At 42.2% G+C, this 25381-nt stretch overlaps 1 protein-coding gene across 4 annotated transcripts in view; it reads right to left on the bottom strand.

Annotated features, from left to right (window-relative positions):
* The window catches only part of abca2 (ATP-binding cassette, sub-family A (ABC1), member 2), a 169942-nt gene that overhangs the window by 77750 nt on the left and 66811 nt on the right, over positions 1 to 25381 (bottom strand). For all 4 annotated transcript variants that reach the window (XM_075468148.1, XM_075468150.1, XM_075468151.1 and 1 more), the window contains 4 exons: positions 21111 to 21207; positions 19439 to 19612; positions 4042 to 4144; positions 3745 to 3859 (listed from right to left, as the gene is read on the bottom strand). In XM_075468148.1, the coding sequence (XP_075324263.1) occupies positions 3745 to 3859; positions 4042 to 4144; positions 19439 to 19612; positions 21111 to 21207 (489 nt within the window). The remainder of the gene's footprint in view (positions 1 to 3744; positions 3860 to 4041; positions 4145 to 19438; positions 19613 to 21110; positions 21208 to 25381) is intronic.

The raw sequence follows: 25381 nt of genomic DNA, 5'->3' as shown, positions 1-25381 counted from the left end.
AGATTGGACTTTCCATCACAGACTTGTATAAGATATACAACATCTTGGTGCAGACACTGAAGAACCTTAGCTTGTACAGTCTGTCATGTCCCTTCTTGTAGACAGCCTCAAGTTGGATTCCCAGTCCAGTCTGCTGTCCAGGTAAACCCCCAGGTATATGTAATCCTCAACTACCTCCACATCTTCATCTAGGTAAGAGACAGTGTTTGGATAACTCCTGGTCCTCCTGAAATCCGCAATCATCTATTGTGTTTGGTTTGTGTTTAAGATGAGGTGATTGGTGATTACTCTCACACCATGCCACAAACAACTGCAGAGTCACCTCAGTATTTCTGGGGATGACAGGAGTTCTACTAGAAGTCGCGGGTGTACAGAGTGAAGAGAAATGGTGAGAAAGCAGCCCACTGTGGTTCTCTTGTGTTGCTGACCATCTTCTCAGACACACAATCCAGTATCACACATTGTGGTCTGTTAGTCAATAATCCAAGTGGTTGTGGAGGCATCCACTGGTATTTTCTTTCATAGCAGTGTAGGCTGAGTAGCCTGAAACGTGCTGCCTGCTTTGCTCTGATCAAAGTAGGCTAACATAAGCAGGTAGATGATGGCATCTTAAACACCAACGTAAACTGTAGTGGGTCCTGAAAGGTTTTCACTAACTTATTAGCCAATAATAGTTTCTCCAAGACTTTCATGACATGGGAGGTATTACATAAATCTTTGACAGCACTGGAACTTTCTTCTGACTCAGGCTAAGTTTGAAAAGGTGCTTTAAAATCCCATGAATCCCTGTTCTGGAGGAGATTTCAGTGTGTCGTATTGAGGGGAGAGATGTTGGTGAGGCTGTGTTAAGATCCATGACTGAGGTAGAGGGTGAAATTATGGAGGTGTAACAGAGAGGGTGTGGGTACACATAGGGTGTGAGGTCTGTGTTGCTAGAGGCAGGGGATGAGCATTGTAGGAGCAAGGGATGTATTTAGGTTGCATGCCTGTCACTCAGTCACCAGTAGGAGGGGTTGGGTGTGTGTGGGGCGGTTGCAACAGAGAGGGGGTGAATAGGGTGTCATAACATCTACAAAGCATCATGTAAGTCAAATCCCGTATGCTTGTTTATTAATAAAACTATTAAAAGCAGCTACGAACGGATGTTTTGTTTGTACATAGCATGTTGGACAGATTACCCTACATTAAGGCTCTAGCATGGTTGCCGCGTCTGTAAGCGCGAGCGATGTTGATGACGTCATGATTTCGTGCCTGCAATATATAGTGGCGCAAATCAATGCGCCAGTCGTTGCAATTTTCTTCGTCACAGAGGTGGCGCTGCTACGTTAAGGTTACCGCTAACTACTCTACAACGAAGAAAGTCGAGAAGAAAACAATGTCACTGTCAAGAGCAGGAATACTGTCATGAATGATACTGCTGCAGTATTCGGATCATTTTAATTTTTTAATTCAGTTAAAAGAGGTGAAGGTTTGAAACCCCCGGCATCACCACTTGGAGCCTCTGTCCTCTTCTTTGCCTTCACGTATTTGTCCCGTAGCTTCTTCCACACATTCTTACAGAACTCTCCCTCTTTCCCCAAAGTTCTGCCAATCTCTGTCCACCAGTTTTGGGAGTTTACGTGGTCCCTGTGCTGTTTCACTGCAGTTTCGTACAGCTGCCTGTACAAACGCACCTCCTGACTGAGCCTGGTCTCACAACGGTCCATCCGGTTTTTCGTTGGTCAGGAAAAGGAGGCAGATTTTCCCCACACAGTGAGACACCCTCTGAGGAAAAAAAAAACTGGCAATTGGCAGCTCCATTGTTAGAAAGGTGGCATTAGGGATACCAGCGACCATAGTCAAATGTATTCCAGGGGCCAGAGCAAGCGATGTAGAATTTTGTAGTACATGTGCAGCTCATTGGTTCTGTCCAGGCTTCCATCAGTCTGATCCCCTGTGATCTTTGTCATCACTGACCACAGTTCTCTCATGTCGTTTTGCTGGAGCTTCCTCTCCAGTTTATTTTTGTTCACCTCCTTGCACTCTGCCATATTCTTTTTCAACTCTTTTTAACATTCCTTAAAAGGCTTTAATTTGGTGATCCAAGGTTTGTTATTGGGGAAGCACCTTATTGTCCTTATGGGAATGATACTCTTCACACAGACGTTGATGTAATCTGGAACACACTCAGTAATTGCCTAGCAGTTGATCTTCAGACTCTTGAGAATTTTGTTCAAAATTTTGTACTTTGACAGGTTGTCGCATAACAATAGGTGTATAGTTGGAGGTGAGGAGAACCAGATTGTGGTCTGATGTTCCCAGTGGAAGGAGGGAAGAGAAGCTGTATGCATCTATTACATGAACATAGATAAGTTCAACTTTTAATTTTCTCTGGTGGAGCATTTAATGAACTGTTGAAAGGTTTGAAGAAGAGCATGAAATGTTGACAGCTTCTTTCCTGAACATGAACCTTTACGATTCTAAAATGATCTATTCTATTATTTCATACCTTCATCGGAGGCATTTCTCACAACCTCTTGACCGAACACAACACATGAACACACTAGTTCAAAGGTCAACTGTCAAAATTAGTTTAATTTAAGGGAGATCAAATGTCACCTATCAAAATAAGTTTGATCGAAAGGGGGTCCATATTGATTTTAAGTATGGATGTAAACTTATAGGTAGTAGTTCAATGCACCAGGTACAGGTCCTCTCCTTCACAGTACATGTCTAGAATTACACCATCTGCACTCCACCTTTGCTTTTGCCACTGCTCCTAATTTCCCTGTCAGCTCGAATCGTCTTAAAGCTGTGGTGTAGGCACTGCACACATTTGATTCTGGAATATGCTCCTGCAGCCATGTCTCAGTGAGACACATAATAATGCAGTCTCCATATTCTTTATCTGAGCTCCTGAGCACTCCGTAAAGGATGGAACGCAACTTTATATCCAATCGAAGTTGGCTTGCTGGTTTCCCAACAACATCAGTGCACTATTTCTTACAGAGGCTTAGCTTGGAACCCAAGCATCTCAGAAAGCCACTCGGGAGATAGCCATGGCAACGGAAACCAGCTCAAGATGGCTTTGGCTGACCAGAGATCGCAAATGGAAATCTTCTGCTGGTGAAGGTTAATCTTCGCTGCCCCACTCAGGTGAGGCGTACAGGCTAAGGGGCGAAACGCTGGTGACCCTGAGATACCCACTCAGGATGCAGAAGGGTTTCCATCTATGTGAATGCTCTGACCACACGTCCAAGGAATATGCCGTAACGAGGAACCTGTAACACCAGATTGTAGCACCTGCAGTTTTCTGCTTGTAGCAAAGCATTTCTGATGTTTACTTCACCTGGATTTTTTTTTAAATATTTGAGTTTAGTGTTGCCATTGTGTATTACTGAAAACATCTATCATCTATTTTATATTTGTTTCTGGGAAGCCTGGCATTGCGTGCTGTTCACCAGTGTACTATAATATATATAATGTACTATAACCATCCCACCCTCCAATTTGGATTAAATTGGTATAGAAAATGGATGGATGGGTGTATATTGAAATAAGTGTTTATCTATCTACAAAAAAAAAAAACACCTCTAGAAAATGGTCCATTGTTTCTTTGTGGGTGCACATGGAATTTGTTGATAGAAAAAAGTCTTGTAAAAATAGTCATTATACAGAGAAAGTAGCTGAGGTTATGGGGGAAGAATTGTATTCAGCCTCACATTATAAACAATGGTGGCAATAAACACGAGCACAGAGTCTTACCTCTTTGAGCCGGTGTTCCTTCTCAGCCACAATGTGCTGAATCATCATGGCTACTGAGTAAACCCAGGATATCACCATGCACAGAGGCATCATGTGCTCAATCACAAACAGAAAACTGAAAGAAAAACAACAAAAGGTATCAAGTAAACATAGTACACCCACATGTTTTACCACATTTAATTTCAAATGCATAAAATCTCTGACTTGCTTAGCATCATAACCTGATAAGATCTCCAAAAAACAGATCATGTTAAGAGTGGTATGTGTAATTTTCTAAATAGGAAGTACTTTTCTTACTCATCTCTGGTGTAACATGGATAGGGGAACATCTGAACGTAGTTACCAGGCTCAACCACATCATGACCCACAAATGTGTTAATGATGGCTCTTTCTATCATATCTGGAGCAAAATGGAGGAGAGAAATAAGAGAAACTAAACAGAGCAGAATCAAATGAATGTTGATGTACATCCATGGGTGAACACAAACAAAGCTTTCTAAAATATTTACAATATTCATTAATAATAACAGTTGTGGAACTGGTGGATACCTATGGAAAAATGTATTTTCCACACACTCTTTCCATGACACATATACAGTAGAATTAGATTTCTTATATTTTCAAATGCACTGTTCCACAGTTGCATGAAATTACAGTGTTTGCTGCAGTCCACATTTCCATATGCCTAATTGATGATTAAATATGGTTAATAGAAAAGTAACCAGGATAATTCAGCTGAATACAGGAAAAAATCATTTGAAAAAATTTAGAGATGCACCGGATCCAGGATCCGGGGTCCGGTTCCGGCCGGATAGTGGCGTTTTTGACGAGGTTCGGTTACTGCCGGACCTGGTGCCCCGACCGGATCCTACAGCACGTAAGCACAACGTGATTACGTCGTTAAATGTTTAAAGAAGATAACCGCCGAAACAGAGGTCAGCGTTTTTTTTCAGCGAGCCACTGATTCCTCTAACCGAAGACCCGCTTCAGTGGTGGAAAGGCAATCAGCAGCGCTTTCCATTGCTGTCAAAAACGGCCAAAGTTTATCTCTGCCCACCACCAACCTCTGTACCCAGTGAACGACTTTTCAGCACCGCTGGAGACATCCGTTCTCACACTCGCAACCGGCTGTCGCCGATTAATGCAGAGGGTCTTGTTTTTCTGAAAGGAAACGCTCATTTTCTGTGAAAGCTAGCTATAGAAGTTGTTCATAATATAACCTAGAGGAGAGTAGGTTCGAGTTTTTTGTGCCACACTTTATTTAATGTTCTAATTAAGCCTAGTTAAGTGCTTGAAATAGAAGTGAAATAGCCTACGTTCCATGACTGTAGGCATTCATGATGATAATCAAGATTCCCAGTGTTTTGTTTTTTCTGAGAAAAAAAATCAGTCTGCAGTTAATAGGCTACTATTAGCCTACATTTTTTTTCATTACATTTATCAGGCCTATTAAAATTTTGTATCCAAGAGTAATACATGTGCTAAATTTGCTATATTTTAGTTTGTAAATGCATTAGGCCTGTGTTTTGTTGGATTCTTTTACTCTTTTCTTTTACTTTTCAAAGAGCACGTTATGGCTTGCTGTTTATGACAGGCCTCATTCTCTTTAGTAATAATGTCATTTTTTGCTCTCTTTATTTGTTCTTTGGATTGAACATAACAATAAGCCTGTACACAAATGACGTTAAGCTGAACATTTCAGCGGTGTGTTCCAAGTGACTATATTCAAATAAAATAGATAATGTTAGAAGTTATTGCATATTTCATCTGTTAAGGAAAGGAAATGAACTGTAAAGTGGTTTTCACTGCATTATAATGTACTAGCTGATGATCCGAGTAGGATCCGGTTCCGGTTCCGGCAGGATCTTAAGCAGTGGATCCGGTATCCGGCAGGACCTTAAAAATCAGGATCCGGTGCATCTCTAAAAAAGTTACACATAATAGGAAAGCTGGCCATGGTTTGGTGTAAAGTGACATAAATGTATGAAAATGATTGCCTACACATGTATTTGGCTCTGTATAATATATAGCCAATGATTACCAGTGAGGCTTAGAAAGAGATTGTATACCTGTGCAGAGCAGTGAACTCAATCTAGCTTTGTGCTGACAACAGGTGCTGAAAGAGGATTCCCTGGGCATCTGCTGCTATGTGCAGACGTTTCGAGATAAGATATATTGCATCACCTCCGATCACATGGCTTCCAATACCAATGTTATGCTGACGATACCCAGATCCATCCGTCGTTCCCACCTGACGACCATACGGACTCAGCACGAATCTCAAACTGTCTCTCTGACATATCAAAATGGATGAAAGCCCATCACCTCCAACTAAACCTCTCTAAAACTGAACTTCTTGTCTTCCCATCCAAACCAACCATACACCACAGCATCTGCATCCAAACTGAATCCCTATCTCTTGCTTCATCAAAGGTAGCTAGAAACTTGGGTGTCATGATTGATGACCAACTAACCTTCAAAGATCATGTTACCTCCGTTGCTCGATCATGCCGCTTTGCATTGCTAAACATAAGAAAGATCAGGCCATACCTAACCCAACACGCCACCCTGCTCCTGGTGCAGGCCTTGGTCATCTCCCGCCTTGACTACTGCAACGCTCTCCTAACTGGTCTCCCAGCCTGTGCTGTGAAACTGCTGCAGATGGTCCAGAACGCGTTAGCGCTTCTGGTCTTCGATCAGCCGAAAAGAGCATTGAGCTCCACTGGCTACCCTTAGCTGCCTGCATCAAATTCAAGTCAGTGATACTAGTCTACAAAGTCCTTAATGGAATGACTCCCATTTAATTGAATGCTCTTGCAAAGGCTTATGTCCCAACTCGGTCACTCCGGTCGTCACAGGATTGTCGTCTAGCAGTGCCTACACCACGCTTAAGACTATCTAGACTCTTTTCATGTGTGGTTCCACGATGGTGGAATGACCTACCGAGCGCTACCAGAACAGAGGCTCTTGAAGACCCAGCGCTTCAGAAAGCATCTCCTATCGTAGCACTTACCCTGTACTACCCTACCCCTCTACTGCACTTTATCTTTCTGTACTTCCCTATATGCCTGCACTCTATCTCTACACTGTCACCCCTGACAGTCTGACTTCTGGTTTCCTTCTATGTAGCTTATTGTTATTGTTAGCTTTGATGTTAGCTGTAATGTTATATTTTCATTTGTAAGTCGCTTTGGATAAAAGCATCTGCTAAATGCATAAACATAACATAAACATAACCTCCTGTAAACTCGCTTGTGTTCTGTGGAACCTCTCTTCTCTTGGATTCTTAAATTTCACTTAATTTCTTCTTAGAAGTTACACACTTTTGCATCGTCAACCCTATCACACATTATTTGTTTTATTTTAGCACCGATTTATATAAATCTTTGATGTTTTGACACATTTTCACTTTTCTTGCGTTGTATCTGTTCTTTAGCTTAGCATGGCTACCAGCTCTCTCCTTCCATCTCCTGCCTTCTCTTGTTCCAAGTATCAGAAGTTAAATTACTCATCTGCCTCCTTTAGCAATAATGGTACATGTAGTCTTTTTTGTAGTTTGGAGGCATGATTCCGAATTGGAATCTCGGCTCTGCACCGTTGAAAACCACCCGATAGCAAGCCAGGTCCCTTTAGCCAGTGTGCTAGGTGGCTGACCTAGCATAGCTAATCCCGTTAGCAGCTGGGTAATGGTCAGGAAAAGGAGGCAGATTTTCCCCACTCAGTGAGACACCCACTGAGGAAAAAAAAACCTGGCAATTGGCAGCTCCAGTGTCAGAAAGGTGGCATTAGGGATACCAGCGACCATAGTCAAATGTATTCCAGGGGCCAGAGCAAGCGATGTAGAATCCTATTTAAAACTGCAGGCTAACGGTAAGCGCAAATAGAACAAAATTGTTATTCACGTCAGTGGTAATTATACCAGGTTACTCAAATTGGAGGTCACTAAAATTAATGTTGCATCAGTGTGTAATTTTACCAAAACAATGTGGGACCCCATAGTTTTCTCTGGACACCTGCAAACTCTGACTAGTGATAACATATTTAGCCGCATGTCATCCTTCAACCGCTGGTTGTCTCGATGGTGTCCAGCAAACAACGTGGGCTCCATAGATAATTGGAAATCTTTCTGGGGAAAACCTGGTCTGATGAGGAGACCATCCCACTTTGGAAGGGGCTGCTCCCATTTCTAGAAATATGGACGAATGTCATCCAAAAACATGACAATCCAGGGTTGAGACCAGGACACAGAGTTGTAGTCTTACACACTTCTCTGTAGCTTCTCATCTGCTGCTAATGACTACCCAGACTTAATACACTCAGGTCTATCAAGGTAAGACTACCCAGCATCCCATGCATCATAGCACAGAAACAGTACTGGTTAAAGTTACCAATGATCTCCACTTAGCCTCTGATAGTAGACTTGTATTTGTGCTTGTCCTGTTGGATCTCAGTGCTGCATTTGATACGATCTATCACAGCATTCTATCAAAGAGACTTGAACATGTTATTGGGATTAAAGGAACTGCATTACGCTGGTTTGAGTCATATTTATCAAGATTGTTCTTGGAAATAAAGAATCTTCCTCACAAACCAGAGTAAGTAATGGAGTTCCTCAGGGTTCTGTGCTTGGACAAATTCTTTTCACTTTATACATGATTTAAACTTTAAAGCCTTGGTTTGAGAAGGTGACAGAGGTTGAGGGAGTCAAGCAGGGCACCGCAGCAGTTTAGATACCGGGTTATGGATCTCGGACATTCAGTACCATGGGCAGGGCATATGGCATTTCAAAAAACTTTGTGCAGGGTTGCCAGCCGTTTTGTTTGGCCAGGTATGTACAGCCAGGTTGCCCAGTTTTGTAATTCTTATGAGACGTGTCAGCTGACATCGGGGAGGAAGGTTGCACGAGCACCAGCTACAGCCATTACCAATTATTGAGACCCCGTTCGAAAGAATAGCTTTGGATGTAGTAGGACCATTAGAAAGGAGCTCCACTGGAAATAGATACATTCTAGTTATATGTGACTATGCCACACGCTATCCAGAAGCATTGCCCCTAAAGTCAGTGAAAGCCAGAAACATTGCCAATTGTCTATTACAACTGTTCTCTCGGGTAGGGATACCAAGAGAGGTTTTGACAGATTGTGGAACAAATTTCATGTCCAAGTTGCTACAACAGGTTTACCAGCTGTTAGAAATAAAGGGAATTAAGACCACCCCCTATCATCCTCAAACAGACTGGTGGAAAGGTTTAATCAGACATTAAAAAACATGCTCCGCAAGTTTGTGTCCCATACAGGAGGGGATTGGGACCAATGGTTGCCATATTTGCTTTTCGCCTATCGAGAGGTGCCACAGAGTTCAACGGGCTTCTCACCATTCGAACTTCTGTACGGACGTCAGGTGAGAGGGCCAATTGACCTCCTAAAAGACTACTGGCAAAATCCATCATCAAGAGAAGAGAATGTTGTGGAATATGTAATTGAAATGAGAAAGAGCTTGGAGGAAATGTCATCTCTGTCCCAGGAGACCATGAGGACAGCCCAACAAAACCAAAAGAAGTGGTATGACCAAAAATCTAGAGAGAGGATTTTTGAACCAGGCCAAAAGGTGTTGTTGTTACTTCCTACATCTGACAGCAAGCTGTTGACCAAATGGCATGGACCTTATGAAGTCACCAGAAGGAGTGGTAAGGTCCCCTCTGCCAAGGAAACTGCAGACCTGCTTGTCTCCCATATCTTCGGCTCCATGGCATTCCACAAGACATTGAATCCAACAGATGTCGGATGTCTTGTTTTGTTGGAATAAACATAAGTCATTACCAACTGTTTCTGATTTCCAGAGTAATGCTTTTGGGTCTACTGACAGACTGAATCAGGAACTGGAGACTGGCCTCCAAGTTCTGTACTCCACCTCCCCAGATGAGTGCGTATTCACCCGACTTTTCATGTGTCTCGGTTTAAGCCTGAAGTGGTGAGTAGAGAGAGATCATATTTCTACAGTTTTGGCTTATGTTCATTGGTACCCTGTTAAATTCAGAATATAATTAAAAATTCTTATCCTTACATATAAAGCTCTAAATGACCAAGTTCCATCATACCTTAAAGAGTTTCCAAACAGAGCACTTCACTGTTAGACTGCAGGTTTACTTGTGGTTCCTAGAGTTTCTAAAACTAGAGTGGGAGACAGAGCCTTCAGTTATCAGGCCCCTCTCTAGCGGAACCAGCTGCATGTATATGTCCAGGAAGCAGACACCCTCTTTAACTTTAAGATTAGGCTTAAAATCACAACAGCTTAAATAAGGGCAACTGGACTTCTTTTTATATCTTGAATATCTTGAATATGTTTCACCTTTAATCCGAAAGGCTTCTTCAGTTCTAAGCTAGATGGTGGGGAGTATCAGCTTATAAGCAGAAAGGGTCGGTACAGTCACATGTAGGACTGAACCCCCTGACCAATATGTGTGTTGTTAGTCATTATCACCTATAGATTGTCAACCTGCATAAACGGTGTGAGTTTTGGTCACAGGATCCAAGGTGTGAATGGTTGTAAAACTGCCTGGGAAGGCGAGACAATGCTGCTTTGTAGGTGCTGGGAAGGTAATTCCTGAGACAACCTCCTCTGTTCAAAGATGTTTTTTCCAGGGCGGTCGGTGGCGTAGTGGGTTAAGCAGCCGCCCCATGTACAGAGGCTACAGTCCTCGTTGCAGCGGGCCCCAGTTCGACTCCCGCACCGAGTGGCCCTTTGCTGCGTGTCTTCCCCATCTCTCTGCCCCCTGCTTCCTGTCTCTCTCACACTGTCCTATCATTAAAGGCATAAAAAGCCCCCCCCAAAAAAAAAAAACGATCTGTCTTCTCTGTCCAGAATGTGTACATTACTGTCCTCAAATGAGTGTCCCTACTTGAGAAGTAGATGCACTGCTGAGTCTTGACCTGAAAAGGTGGCTCTCTCATGTTGTTCCACGCGCTTGTGGAGCTCTTGTTTGGTCTCTCCTATATGAGGTCAGCACACTCTTCACTGCACTGCATACAGAGCAACGTTTCGTTTGTGTTTGGATGTTTTGTCCTTTGGCTGAACCAATCTCTGTCTGAGGGTGTTCTTGGGTTTGAAGTGCACTGGAATGTCATGTTTGGAGAAGATCCTTCTAAATTTCTTTGAGACTCCTGACACATATAGAGTGGTTTAGTCCAGTTGTTGCTGATTTGACCTGATCTGTTGAATAGGACAAGGTGTTGTTATCCCGATAGATACCTAAGGCACCGACGAGACACTGTGGCCATCAAGTGAGTGATGGCATCCTTTGGGTTCTCAAGTGGGCGCCCTCCTTCTTGGGTGTTTCGCTGATAGGCCCACGACACCTCCAGTGGGTTCAGCAGTGAATCCCAGCGTCCCAGGTTCACTCCCATCAATCATCACTCACTTGGAGCCCCAGGCCAGGTCCTTCCTCCTGGTCCACAGCCACTGGCTCCCCTTTTTGACAAAGGCCCTTGGATGGAAGTGGCTGCAGAAATGCAAAACATGTAGTCGGCTCGTCTAAAATTTGGCAAAATGAGTTCCTATTATAGTTCTGCCTATGTTAGAACCAGAATGGAAAGAGTGGGGCAATGCCTATAGTGTGTGTAAAAGCTGCCTTTAATTGCTTTTGTTGAGGTGCTGCCATGTGACCCTCAGCTGTTGAATATAAACAAATTACAGCAAGACAAAGGAACTGGAGATTTGAAGACAGTTTTATAGTGTCTTCAAAACTGTCTTTTGACTGAACAATTTGGACTTGACTCATGAGTTCTCATTGTTAATTTGTAATGCAATTGTGGTTCAGTTTTGTTGTATTTAACCCTTAACTGTCAGCTAACTCCCGCATACAACGCATTCCACAGACAGCAGAATCACTGCAGTGGATCTGATGCATACGCTAGGCAAACATGTACTGTATAAACAGTTACCAGTGTAACCGTGTAATTGTAACAATTAAATTTTAATTTGCAACATTTCCAAAAAAAATTTCTTCAAAACAACAAAACGGTAAAGTGCTCCAAGAACTAGTAAACTGAATAACATGAAATAAGTAAGGGATAATGCCCGATGAGGTGTGATGATGCCGATGAGGCATCATCAGAAATGAATGGACGACGCGAACTGGCGTGAACCGTCCGACGCAAAGCTATAAATAAAACAAATATTCAATCAATCATCAATACTTTAATGTGTTTTAGAGTTAAAGTCACAGCTGAGCGGACTATTTAATATCTCCCTATGCAGGCGTCAAAGGAGACAAAATGTTGCTCCATTTTCGGGTTTCCAGCCCGGCGTCAGAGACGACCAACAGCTGTGCTTCGGAGGCTGTGGTTGGTGTAAACCCGTGACAGACCCAGCTGAAAGAAACAATAATAAACACACTTAGGCTATATTAATGAGGACAGAAGAGGGGTTCTACATTATTATTATTAGAATGTAGCTATTGTACAGACCTCTTCGCTGGTTTTTTTCAGCATCTTCCCCAGGTAGTGGATACCCATCGGCTCCCTGGAGTACCACACATCAGATGTCACGGTGATGGAGCACGATGTTGCATCTGGTTGACACTTGGAGATGTGCTTTTTAAACTTTTTACTGGACACAAAGGATCCCTGGGCCTGGCAAACATGAACCCTCTTAGGTTTTCCTTGTGTGGGTTGTTCGGATCCTTATTATTTTTTGTCTCAGGATTATGCGCTAGGCTGACGTGTTCAATGCCATCCTCGTGTAGCAGACTCAAGAACGCTTCTGATGAGGGCAAAAACCCATTAACCCTTTCTTTTCTTCCTGCTTATTAAGAGTGCAGACGTGTCTCTGCTTCCTCCTGCTGCTTATTGCTTTATCAGACATCCCAAGTCTCCCGGATGTTCCGGGAGTCTCCCTGATATTGATAGTTAATCACGGATAAAATATCCCGGATTTTAGACTATGCGAGAGGGTGCGCTGATTGGTTTAGTCAGCAAAATAAGCCAATAACGTTCGGTGTGGGAGGGCTTCGATTTACTCTCTGACAGCCACCTAAGTTACCACTCAAAACTGTGCATCCTGCGAAATGGCAGAGGGTGAATCCTCGAGTAAAAAACGAAAATATAAGACTCATTTTACAGCAGAATATACTAAAGTATATCCATGTCTAGTGAAGGTGAAGAATGATGACACCGTGGCGAGGTGCACTGTATGCATAGTGACTTCAGTATTGCCCACGGCGGACTTAATGACTGTAAAAGACATGTGGAGGTAGGCTAAGTTGAACACACCATCATCTGCATTTTATTTCTGTAGGTTAAATGCTGTAATAAAATAAAGCACAACGTATCAAACACTTATTTAAAGTATCAATACACATTTAGTTACTAAATTGTGTAGTTCTATATCTAACTAGCCAGCTACAGTATCTAACTATCTATATCCAGCCTGTCAAAGCCTTTTTAAAAAATCCCCAATTTAATATGTTGATAATAAATAGGATAAAGAAATATGCAAAATAAATTAAGCGTAAATTAATTAAAGAAAATATGTGTGCGTGTGTGTGTGTGTGTGTGGGGGGGGTGGGGTGGGGGGGGGGCATCTCCCTCGATAGGCATCTCCCTGAAATGAGTTTTTGGAACTTGGAATGTCTGCTTTATTTGCTTTTAAATCATTTTACTTCTTTCCACAAGTCTTGGATATAATTTTATTCTTTTTCTTTTAAGTGAACCAAGACTTTTTTAATCATTTTTATCAGAAAGTCATCTGGAAACTGTCGTGTGGAAATTCCGTTGCAGCTTCCTGCTTTTGGAGGAGCTCAGCTAACTGAAGCTAATTAGCACCAAGATGCCTCCCTTTTCCACTGATGATTACCACAAGCTACTCCAGAAGATAGCAATACTGGAAACAAAAATTAATCGGCTTGAAGTGAACATGGAGATAAATGGACAATATGGGAATGAAACTACTCTGCCAGTATCCCAAAACACTGAAAGGGAGCAGGCTAACAGGAAGCTAATGTGGGAGAAGGATGTCATGACATTCTCATGACATCTGGCCTAGTTACATCGTGTGCCTTGCTGACTGGTTCAGATGAATATTGTTGATAGTTAGAATGAGTTGTTTAACATTAGGCGCCTCCAGTTGTTTTGATAAAGACAAGCATAAAGAGGTATCACAGAAGGAAGACAGCGGACATTTTGTACATCCTGTATGCATATTTGCTGTGACAGTTTGTTCAATAAACTCCCCAATGGACGGCTGATCGACGTGTGATTCGACTCATTTTCTCCACAACATTAACCGGCACCACCCAGACGCGGCAGGAGCCTGCTGTAAATGGAAAATATTCAACCAGTCCTCCCTGGAACTCCCTTGGTGCTAAGCCAAAACACTACAAATCGCCTCCCTCAGATGTGGGAAGACGGTTATCAGGCAGAACCCAACACCTGGAGACCCACAATGACTCCGAGTGGCCTGCACTATCACACAGGAATGTGTCTACCCCGATACCAAAGAAAAAGCAACGATGGACCGAGACCACCACCAAAACCAGGAGCAAATTGCCACAAGACACAGGAATTTCTGCTAAAGAACAGATTTGCTCCACTTTCTCAAAATCCTGACTCTCCAAAAGAACGCTCATCTCCCAAGACCGGAGAAAGGTATGAGGCTAAATTATATGCTAAAAGGCCATAGAAAGAGCTAACAACTGGGCCTCAAACTCTGATAGTGGGTGACAGAGCAATGAATGAGATAAAACGTTTTTGCAGCAAGAAAAAGACCAAAATACTCTGTTTTAGTAACGACATGGTGTCTGATATCTCAAAGAAGATCCTGGACATTGTTGCTCAGCATCCGACACTGAAATCTCTCATCATACACACAGGAGCCCTTGATGTTGTGAAGCAACAATATGAGGTATTAAAACAAGACTTTATGGACCTGGTAAACAAAGTTTGATGCACAAGTACAGAGGTGTTTTTCAGTGGACCTCTACCAACAGTTTGGAAAGGAGATGAGAGATTCAGCAGACTGATGATGCTAAACAGATGGCTCAAAGACATGTGTGCTGCTCATTCAATTAACTTTATTGACAATTTCAACATCTTTTGGAGACGCAGGCACCTCTTTAAGGCAGATGGATTTCACCTTAACAAGTCAGGAGTACAGTTGCTAAGCTCCAACATTTTTTACTCTCTGCGTCACACACCAGCAGCCCCTATCAAGGACAAGACAGGACAAAATGATCCGAAACAACAGATAAGACAATGCTCTGGTGAGGGCGCTGAGACAAGGACTGACCATGGAGGACAGCGGATCCAGAAAGAACCTGCAACGTCAGCCTCACCCCAAGATGAGGAGTCTGCAATATCATCAGCCTCACCCCAAGATGAGGAGTCTTCACCAGCCCCAGTGGGAAACCCCCAGCCTTCGCCCCCACGGACCCCACCCAGCCCCCAGCTCTCTCCACTCAGTCTGGACTCCTCCCTTCTGGATTTCCCTGACAGGATGAAGAGCCTTTTCAATATTGGAATACAACTGACACCACACCAAAATCCCATATTCTTCCCCCCTAATATCCCACCTCATCCAGCCCCTCCCATTCCACCACGTCCATCACGTTGGAAACAACCCTCAAACAAAAGTCACCAAGCCCTCCCACCTCCTCTGAATCATTATATCTGTGAGTCTGACTAGGGGCCTGGTTACATGGAAACGTTTTTCACTGTAACCGATATTTTTGCTTATCGTTTGGCTGTCGCGGCCATATGGAGCCGGCGTTCCCAGTACCCCAAAACGATATTTTTGGAGAACGGGTTCCAGAGTGGGAAGATCTAGAAACGCCGCCGTCGCGTTTCCATTATTACAGCCAGAACGGATTTGTTTACATCTGCGTCACAGCCACATGGCCAACGCCAGTGACGTATACACATACGTCAGTGACCAGAACAAAAAGCGGCTTTCATTAAAAATCCGGAAGAAGACAACACAACAAGGACAGACAGCGATCATCATGGACCCCACAACATTGATAGCAGCACTGCTGCAGACACTGCTAACTACAGCGGCGTTGTTGAAGGAACATTTAAAGGTGATGCGCTGGTAGAAGTAGGGGCGTACACGCATGCGCATTGCTTCTTCTATTGTTCTGGTGTAACCGGTGGGGGTGGCTTACAGCGCACATAGAGGTGTGGCGTGTGTACTGCATCGTTTTCAGCAAGCGTGGCGTTGCCATCTGGACCTGATTCTTTACAGAAGCTTTCCTGTGTGGTCGCAATAATTTTCGTACTCGGTTTAAAAAAAAAAAAAACCTTGTTTCATTTTCGTGTAGCTGTAGCCTAATATGTGCCGGGTCCAGGCTGTAATACTGATATCAAGAATGCTCTTCCCCAGAAAAAGTCAGGGCCCTATGAAGTTCAGACAGCCTTTTCAATCCCTGTCATGACAGGTAACAGAAAAGTGGTCAAACTGGTGAGAAATAAAAAAGGTTCAGTTAAATCTACCAATCTATTGAATATAGTGTGTCAACCCCGAAACGCACCAGTATCACCTGTTGTCTCCCCGAGATTAGCCCTACTCAATATCAGATCACTAGCTAACAAATCCCTCTTAGTAAATGACATGATCATGACCTATAATCTAGACTTTTTATTTCAAACATGGCTGACTGAATGTAGCTGTGATACCATTCTCAATGAGGCAGCACCAACAAATTTCAGTTTTATCAATAAGTGTCAAAGTGGTAAGAAGGGCAGGGGAGCTGCCGCCATTTTTAAATCAGTCTTTCAGTGCAAAGAAATTTTACTTGGTGATTTTAGCTCTTTTGAATATCTCTGTTTTTTAGTAAAGGGGATCCAAAAGTTATCTTCCTAATCATTTATAGACCACCAAGATACCCAGGAACTTTCTTTGATGAGTTGCTGAACTGCTGTCAGTTATCTGCACTGACTATAACTTTTTTATCATAACTGGGGATTTTAACATTCACATGGACAATAACATGGACACTAATGCCAAAGAACTCTGCTCTCTACTTGACACTTTTGGCCTCCTTCAACATGTGAATGGACCCACACATACTCGAGGCCACACACTGGATCTGGTTATCTCTAAAGGTGTTGACATTTCTTCTGTTGATATCAAGGACTTGGCGCTCTCTGATCATTTCTGTGTGTTCTCTGACTTACAGTTAATTCCAAACATTCAGTTAACCCGTGTGTCTGTTAGAAAAAGGTACATAAATGAGAATACCAGTGCTAAGTTTATGAAAGTTATAGTTATGTCATCAACTGCGAGTGCAGAGACAGTTGATGAACTCTTAGATAACTTTAACTTGAAAATCTCAAATGTCATGGATACTGTTGCACCTGTTAAAAATAAGATGATCTTGAGCAGAAAGCGAACACCATGGAGGAACACCATTATGGTAAAGGCCTTGAAAACAGAATGCAGGAAAGCAGAGCATAAATGGCGAAAAACTAAACTTCAAATTCACCATGACCTCTACAAACAAAGTCTTTGTAATTTTAACCCCGGGTTACTCCGGCTAGACAGCAACACTTATCTGAAATGATTAATAAGAACATCAACAACACTCGCGCTCTGTTTGCTATGGTTAATAAGCTTACAACCCCTCCAAAACAGATAGCTTCAGAACTCTGTTCCACAGAAAAATGCAATGAATTTGACTGTTTTTTCAATGAAAAAAAATCAAATCTATAAGTCTAAATATCAACATAAATCAGCAAAATAATAAAATGACACAATCCTTAAAAACCACCTAGAAATCAATCAACTATGATGTCAGAATTCAATACAGTCCAGCATCTTAAACCATCGACATCCTGTCTTGACACAATGCAATCTGACTTCTTTAAAACTATTGTAAGCTCTGTCCAAACAGATTTGCAGCCAATAATAAACGGCTCACTTCAATCAGGCACGTTTCCTAAACCCTTAAAAGTAGCTCCCATCAAGCCACTCCTAAAAAAGAGAACATTGGATGCTTCCATTTTAACCAACTACAGACCCATCTCAAATCTTCCTTTTATAGCCAAGATTGTTGAGGAAGTGGTTTTTAATCAACTCAGTGACTTCTTGAACTCCAGTGGACTCCTTGACAAATTTCAATCAGGCTTCCGACACTACACTCACTAGAACTCGCTCCCCTCCCTGCCACACCAAGCAAAACACAGCTGGATGTCAAACCATACATTTCTGACGAGTCCGAGGGGCGTATCGGGAAACAGCACAGATGAACATCTGATTCTTTGAAAATCCGACTCAGGGATACGAGGATGGTGGAAGCTGATGTCTTTCCCCAAATAAGTTAAAAGAAATGATAAAATCACATGTTTTTGTCTGTCTTGCCGTTGTGATAAATAAACTGTGAAATAACGTTGAGTCTCAGTTGCCATGGTTACCAACTAGTGTTTGAGCCAGGGCAATAATTTAGAATTGTCATCAGGCAATTTGACCGGAACATCTTTCCTAGGTGTAAATTAAACACTTTTTTAACCTATACCCTCCAGTCAATCAGAATCTAGTATTCACCCAGACCATGGTATAAATAGAAAATAAAAAAATACAGTTTATTACAGAAACCTGTAACACCTTAACACTGCAGGACATCTTTTATTTCCATCGAGTAAATCTGGGAACAGACAGTGATATCATGCTTTGTTGGAGGATGTAGATCTGCAGGTAAACTGGACCACTGGCATGATGAAATATAAAGAAGGACAAGGTAGCTGTCCCTTGCTTGCATGCAGGGGCACCCTCTATGATTTAAAAAGTTGATAAATGTGTCTCTGCTGCTCCAAAAAAGAAAAACGTTGTTAAAATACATTGTCAGTGAAGTGATCAATGCACATTATTGGTCAATATTTACCGAAAATTGCGTCGTAAATGTCAAAGTTACCGTTTTTGTGCTCCGTCCCGCTAAGACCCGTTCAAACTGACTGACAGCGCTGTGATGTTTATTGAGGCTTACATGAACCACGTAACAGCCCTAGCGGCAAACGTGGTCAAACGCCACACGCCGGAGATCCGGCACGGTGCCGGAATACTTTAAGCCCTGGTCAACCCCTTTTCTATCATCTATAAAATCAACTGTACATTGCTTAGGCTGTCTCTGGGTCAGTCCCATAGACCATGCCATAATAATAATCAATTACATTTGTAAAGCACTTTTCATTTCATACAGAATCTCAAAGTGCTATGCTGATGGTGGCAGACCACTGGATTGTAGCCACAGCTGCCCTGGGGCACACTGACGGAGGCGAGGCTGCCATGCACCGGCGCCATCGGCCCCTCCGACCACCACCAGCAGATGGTCAACCTAACATGCATGATTTTTTGGACAGTGGGAGGAAGCCGGAGTACCCGGAGAGAACCCACGCATACACGGGGAGAACATGCAAACTCCACACAGAAAGGCCCCAGCTGGGTGTTGAACCTGGAACCTTCTTGCTGTGAGGCAACAGTGCTAACCACCACACCACCGTGCAGCCATAGATCGATGCACAATTGTGAATCAACCTGTGTCTCCTGAATAAAAGATGACTTACTGTACATTTTTCTGATTTCAACCAACATATGAAGGGAACATATCAAATACAACCATGTAAAACACCTCAAATCCATATCAAAGCCTGTATTTACAATACACAACATGCTCAAGACCTAGGAAATTTGCATATTAGTCACTTACCTTGAATCCAAACAAAACCATAGAGGAAGTAGAATTTTCCCCCTGTGTTGGGTCCAGGACGCCAGTAGGCCCTTCTTATTTCATTAGTCTTCTCGGTGAAGCTGGAGTTCTGTCTTATTTTGTACAGAACATGAGGTGGCAAAGAACCATCTTTGTTAGTCTGGAAAATGACACCTGAAAAAAATTAAGACAATTTATAAATACACAAAAGTGGCATTAGACATTTGGAACACATAAGCACCACTTCCAACTGTCTCTAAGCACCAATTTTCAGCTGTTCTGTTTACCAAACAAAACTATGATGTAATTTGTTTGCTGAAATGTAAGTTGACATCATTATAAACACAGAACTACATAAACCAAAACATTTGAAAAAAATATTTATGAAAGAAAATTAATTTTAAAAATCACTGTTCTGATTAGTTATTGAGCCTTAAAAGAAAAAGCTACAAACTGCATTATTATACAGTTACAGTGCTGTAAAAAGTCTTGAGCCACCCATTATTTCCGTATATTTTATTTCCAAGGAGCCAGACTGCAATTTAAAGTTGCAAAAAGTAACACTTTGAGCAGCATGAAATAGCGATTTCTACACCAATAACTGGATAAATGGAGGACAAAAGAAGTGACAGACCGAGAACAGCAGATGAACGGTATCTGAAAGTGATGTATTTAAAGAAAAAAAACAGGAAAGAATCCTGAAAATATGGAAAGAAATTAAGTGGGCTCAAGACTTTTGCACAGGACTGTAAATCTATTTCCAAACCGGAAATTATAGTTAAAGGCCTATTCATAAACAATTTGGGGCCCATCATTTTGCAGTAGGAAGGATTATTCACAAAACATTCAGGACAGTTTTCCCAGGAGTGGACGTCCCTGCTCAAAGACATTGGATTAAAAAAAAAAAAAAAAACGACCCCAGCCTCAGGAGCATATCTTACAACAGAATGGATGAAAAACAAAAGAATTAAGGTGTTGCATCCGTCCATTCAAAGTCCTAACCTCAAACTTAAAGAAATTCTGTGTCAGGACTTTAAGATAGCTATACACAGAGAAATGTATGCAGACCTCATAAAATTTGAAGAGAAAATTATCAAGAAGAGTGGGCAAAATTTCTCCACAACACACACAATTGCTTCTTATATTACTGCTAAAGGTGTCTGTTTTATTTATTCCTTGTTCTTTGTCTGTGTGAATGGGTGGCTGTTCGTGGGGATATAAATTAAAATGTTTGTACATTTGACATAAAGTTTGATATGCACTTGAAACTTCAATAAAAAATATTGTTAAAATATATATATATATATATATATTACTGCTAAAGGTGGTTGTAAAAGCTATTAAATAATGGATTGTACTTGATTTTTCCACAGACTTTGCATTTTGGCCAAGTTTTTGTTAAATAGATAATGATATGTGGTAATATCTCATGTGTTCTTGTTCATCCATCTAGTGTATCTCATCTTAAGTCCCGGTAAAGTATAGATAATCACTATGTCCTGATACAGAAAGCCTAAGATTTGAAAAAGGGTGTACTTCTTTTTTCATATATTACTTACATATAAATCAACATTATGGTATTAACTATAGCACTGCGCTTAACATGGTTTTCATTTAAAGATAGTAATTCCACAACTTTCTACAAGTAGCTATACACCCAAGGGTGACTCACTGGCAAACACAGACACATTGTCTTGGTAGGCCTGGGTCAGGGTGTAGTTGACAATGCTGTCCTCATCAGGAAAGCCTTTGAATACATCCACACTGACCTGGAAGCACAGGACAAATACACAAAAATAGTTCTATAGCAGGAATTGATTCATGACACAAGATGGATGTCGACTTACTCGATCTTTTCTCTGAGTCTTTTCTGCTGTTCTTAATATTGTACCTCCTGAAAGTTGATCCCAAAGGCAGCATTTCTAATTAAACAGAGTAGGACCAAAAAATGGACTCAAATAGGGGCTGAAGAAGAGGAGTATTTCCCTGTTGGATACAGAAGAAGACCTGAAGGAAGTTGTCACTTTGATCAAACTATTGTTTGATTTCTGCCAGGCAATTACTTAAACTAGACAATTCATAAAACTCAGAGGCTCTGAAAGAACTGTATAGCTGAATGACGTTAGCATAGATAATAAATATCATTGCAACATCTAATAATTTGGCCTAAAGGGAATATGTAAAGCAAAAAGAGAATTGGACCCAAAACAGGTCACCGAGGTGCCCCACAAGGCAGAACTGTTGTTTCAGAAATCAGTTGATTCATACAAACAAGAGCTGTAAGGACAGCTACAGAAAGAGGCTAGAGACTCATCTGCAGGGGGATGATGCCACAGAAGTCTGGAAAGGTCTGGAAACCATCTCTGGTCATAGTAAGAACAGTGGGATGCAACCATAGCATGGTGATAAAGCATGGGCCAATTATCTGAGTTTGTTTTTTAACAGATTTAATTCTTCCCCTGCTTCCTGTCCCACTACCATGCAACTCTACCACTTTTTATTTTTGATCAAGTTCAGTTCTGTCAGAACCACTCTCGTCAAAACGAGACGAGAACAGATGAATTTCAGAAGCTTATTCTGAATGCATACAATTTATGTTTGGCGGTATGGCTCTGTTCGGAGGAAGTTCCCGACTTTTCCATGAGCTCCATGGAAGCCAAGACAGGGAACAGCAGCATCCTCAGGTGGAGTGCCTTCCATTTGCTGTAAAGGCAACAAACCCCCCAAACAGACCATACTGAAACGCAGCCAGCCAATTGGATTGTTGGACCAGGGTGTCCTACAACCCCCCAACTGACCATACCGGAATGCAGCCAGCCAATTGATAAGTTGGAACCAGGGTATCCTACCCCCCCCCAACGATTTATTAGCTACCACCGTGTGACACCATTATGATTAGTAGTAGTAATATTACAAAATAATTATTAAACCGCGACTAAGCTTGACGTTAAAAAGGTGGAACTGCCGTAGGCTCACATTAACACAGACTGAAATGTGATGTGAGTATTTAATTGGGGCAAGCATTGAACTCAACCACTTAGGTAAACCATAAAAATATATTCGGTCTCCACAGCAGCGACAGCGCTTTGCGGCAGGGCAAAGCAGAGCAAGATCCAAGCAAGCAGAGCAAGATCCGATCCAAGACAGCAAAACGAGAGCCAAGCAAAGCACCATCCAAGCAAAGCAGAGCAAGATCCGATCCAAGAACAGCAAAACGAGATCCAAGCAAAGCAGAGCAACATCCAAGCAAAGCAGAGCCTTAACACACTTCACCTGACCACCTAGGAAGTTAAAGTCACCGTGAGCTTGCATATTTTCTATCCACACAATTAAAAAGCCATAAAGCATAACACAAATGACCTCTGTCATTGCTGTTCGTGCCATCAATTCCGGGAGCGGTTTTAATGATTTGACTTCATCCCAAACTTATTTGCGATCTTAATCAGCATCTTTCATGCAAAGTTAAGCCCTACCAGTGGCTCTTGTTTTATTTAACAGAGGCACAGCTGTACAATTTTTTTTTTTTTTTTTTTTTTTTAAATATACCAGTAGGCAGCTATTCTAAGTGGAAAAATCTTTCAATGACCCATTGAAAACTACCTTCCCAACAGCACAAACTCCAGCTAGCTGAACATCAGCTTATAGCAGGTTTAAGTAAAAATATACTGAAAATCTAGCTGTGGCAAGATGACACGTAGCATGGCAACTTGCATCAACAGGGCATCACAATGGCTTTAGTAAGCAGAGAAACAGGATGCCATTTATTTCAAACTTCCAAGAAGACCGGCAGCCTCCAAAATGACAAAATAGAAGAGGCAAGTGCTTCCTAACATGAGCACATCACATGCATAAGTCGTATACAAGTTCCCAGAAAGCAACACTCAGTATTTGCAAGCAAGAAACTAAAGGGAAGAAAGAAAAGCCTCCAGTGTTTCCTGCAACATGTTTCTCAGAGGTTCATCCTGCACCAGTACTTAACTGGACAGTTTGCTCTTTATCAGTTCACAGCTGAAATCAGCTTTTACAGGCTGCTTCTCACAGAAGGAAAAAGGACAACGCTCCTGAAGGGATAAAGGCTCGTGTATACTTCGCAGCAGTGTGTTGCAGTGAGCTTGTCGCAGACACGACGCAGTTATTTTTGATTTATGCCTTGAAGCGCTGTCTGCGCTATGTTAATCCCACGCCACACGCAAGAGGGACAATCACGAACAAGCTAGGATTGTGGGTGTTACGGTTACGGAGGTCATTCAACAACAATGCGACTGGACGAATGCGCACTTTGATTGAGATGCAGCTGATCGATCTAGAAATAGAGAAATATTGCTACTACTGGAGCTGGCAGAGAGGGAAAGAATCGTCACGGTTAGCGTCAGCCGGTTAGCAAACCGGAAATACGCATAGTGTAGAGCGGATGTAGAGTTGACCAATCAGAGGCCTCCTTCTCTCCTCCCTGCGGCGATGTCTGCGGTGAGTTACAATTTTGAGGAGGTGCACCAGAGTGTCTGCGTAGTGTCTGCGTAGGGGGGGGGGCATGCCTGTGTTAACTGCCACACACGCAGACGACCTGGTTTCCGAGTATAAATCAGGCTTAGTTGTGGCATCACCCGTGGGGACGATGGTTGAAATGTTTTGATGTCATGCAAATTAGCATGCCATTTGCTGCGCAAGAGCCAATCACATCAGGCTGGTGTTACACGAAGTGGCCGGACGCTTGTCCACAAAGCATCACAAACATATGCTGTAGAACTGCTACAGATGTCAGATCCTTTAAATCATCGAGTGCAACACTGGTCTCAAGTGCCATCTTGTGTTTATGCTCAAGCCTTTAACACAAAAACTGTTGGACGCATTGTGCCTGAAATTGTCCCCTAAATGGCCCCAAAGAAACGAGTGAGGACGGCAGGGATTGTTTGGACGGGAAGCGCAAAGCCGTTGGCCAGTACGTATGATTCTCTTAGTATATGAGCATCGCAGCTCACACAGCAGTGCTCAGGAGAGCAGTATGTATCCTTATGATATGGTGTTATATGTAGCTTAGAGGACTGCTTTATAGAGCATAAGACTAGCTATCTTATTGTCAGTTATAGAGCGTTAAATAAAGGATTCCTGTTAGAGGCAATAGCTGTGTTTTACTGGACAAGTCTCTTTAAATCGCTCTATATGAGCGTCTGTAGAGACCTCCGCTGTTTAAAATTCATAATTCCCGGAGCTCATTTACCAGTTGAATAATTATTCAAAGGTAGTTCAGTCAGCCAAGTACACTTAGGCTCCATTTTTTAACGATTGCCTAGCTAATCAGCCTCTTACTGCTGCTTTTGTTAAGCAAAAAAAATGCAGCTAAGTAGTGATGTTTCACTGTAGGTCTCTGGAGGTTGTTATACGACGAAGTGCATTCCTATAGCAAACAGGGTAGCATCCTGACGTTCTTCTCTTCAGGATCAAAACCTTTTCAGGGCCTATCAACGATGAGCCAAATTAATACAAGCAGAACATACATGAGCAATAATAATCACAGTGGATCTGCATGAGATCAATTCGACCACAGCCCCAGTTGGGCTTCATTCACAAAATGCTTTTGTATCCATCCATTCGTCATCCATTGAGCATGGGATTCAGTTCATGACACCGTGGTCATTTCAGCAGCAGAACAGCTCTAACTTTAGCATTCTCCATGCATAGAATTGATTCTCCCTCCACTGAGTTCACAGTGAAACCCTGAAAACTTGTCAATGAATCTCTGATTTAATTATAAAAGCACTCACTTCACTTTACCTGGCAGCTTTGCATTCAATACAGTGGGAAAAAATAAAAATAACATAGACTTGCTTGCTGGTGGATAAACGAGCAATGCTGTAGCTAGCAACTGAGAGGAGGAACTAGTCCAAACAATGTTTCCGACATTGACCGAGGAAAGGCAATAGTTGTTAATCCTCTGACTCACAT

This window comes from Odontesthes bonariensis, chromosome 6 (genome assembly GCF_027942865.1).
Source record: "Odontesthes bonariensis isolate fOdoBon6 chromosome 6, fOdoBon6.hap1, whole genome shotgun sequence".
Lineage (NCBI taxonomy): Eukaryota > Metazoa > Chordata > Actinopteri > Atheriniformes > Atherinopsidae > Odontesthes > Odontesthes bonariensis.
This window is presented reverse-complemented; position numbering and strand designations above follow the sequence as displayed.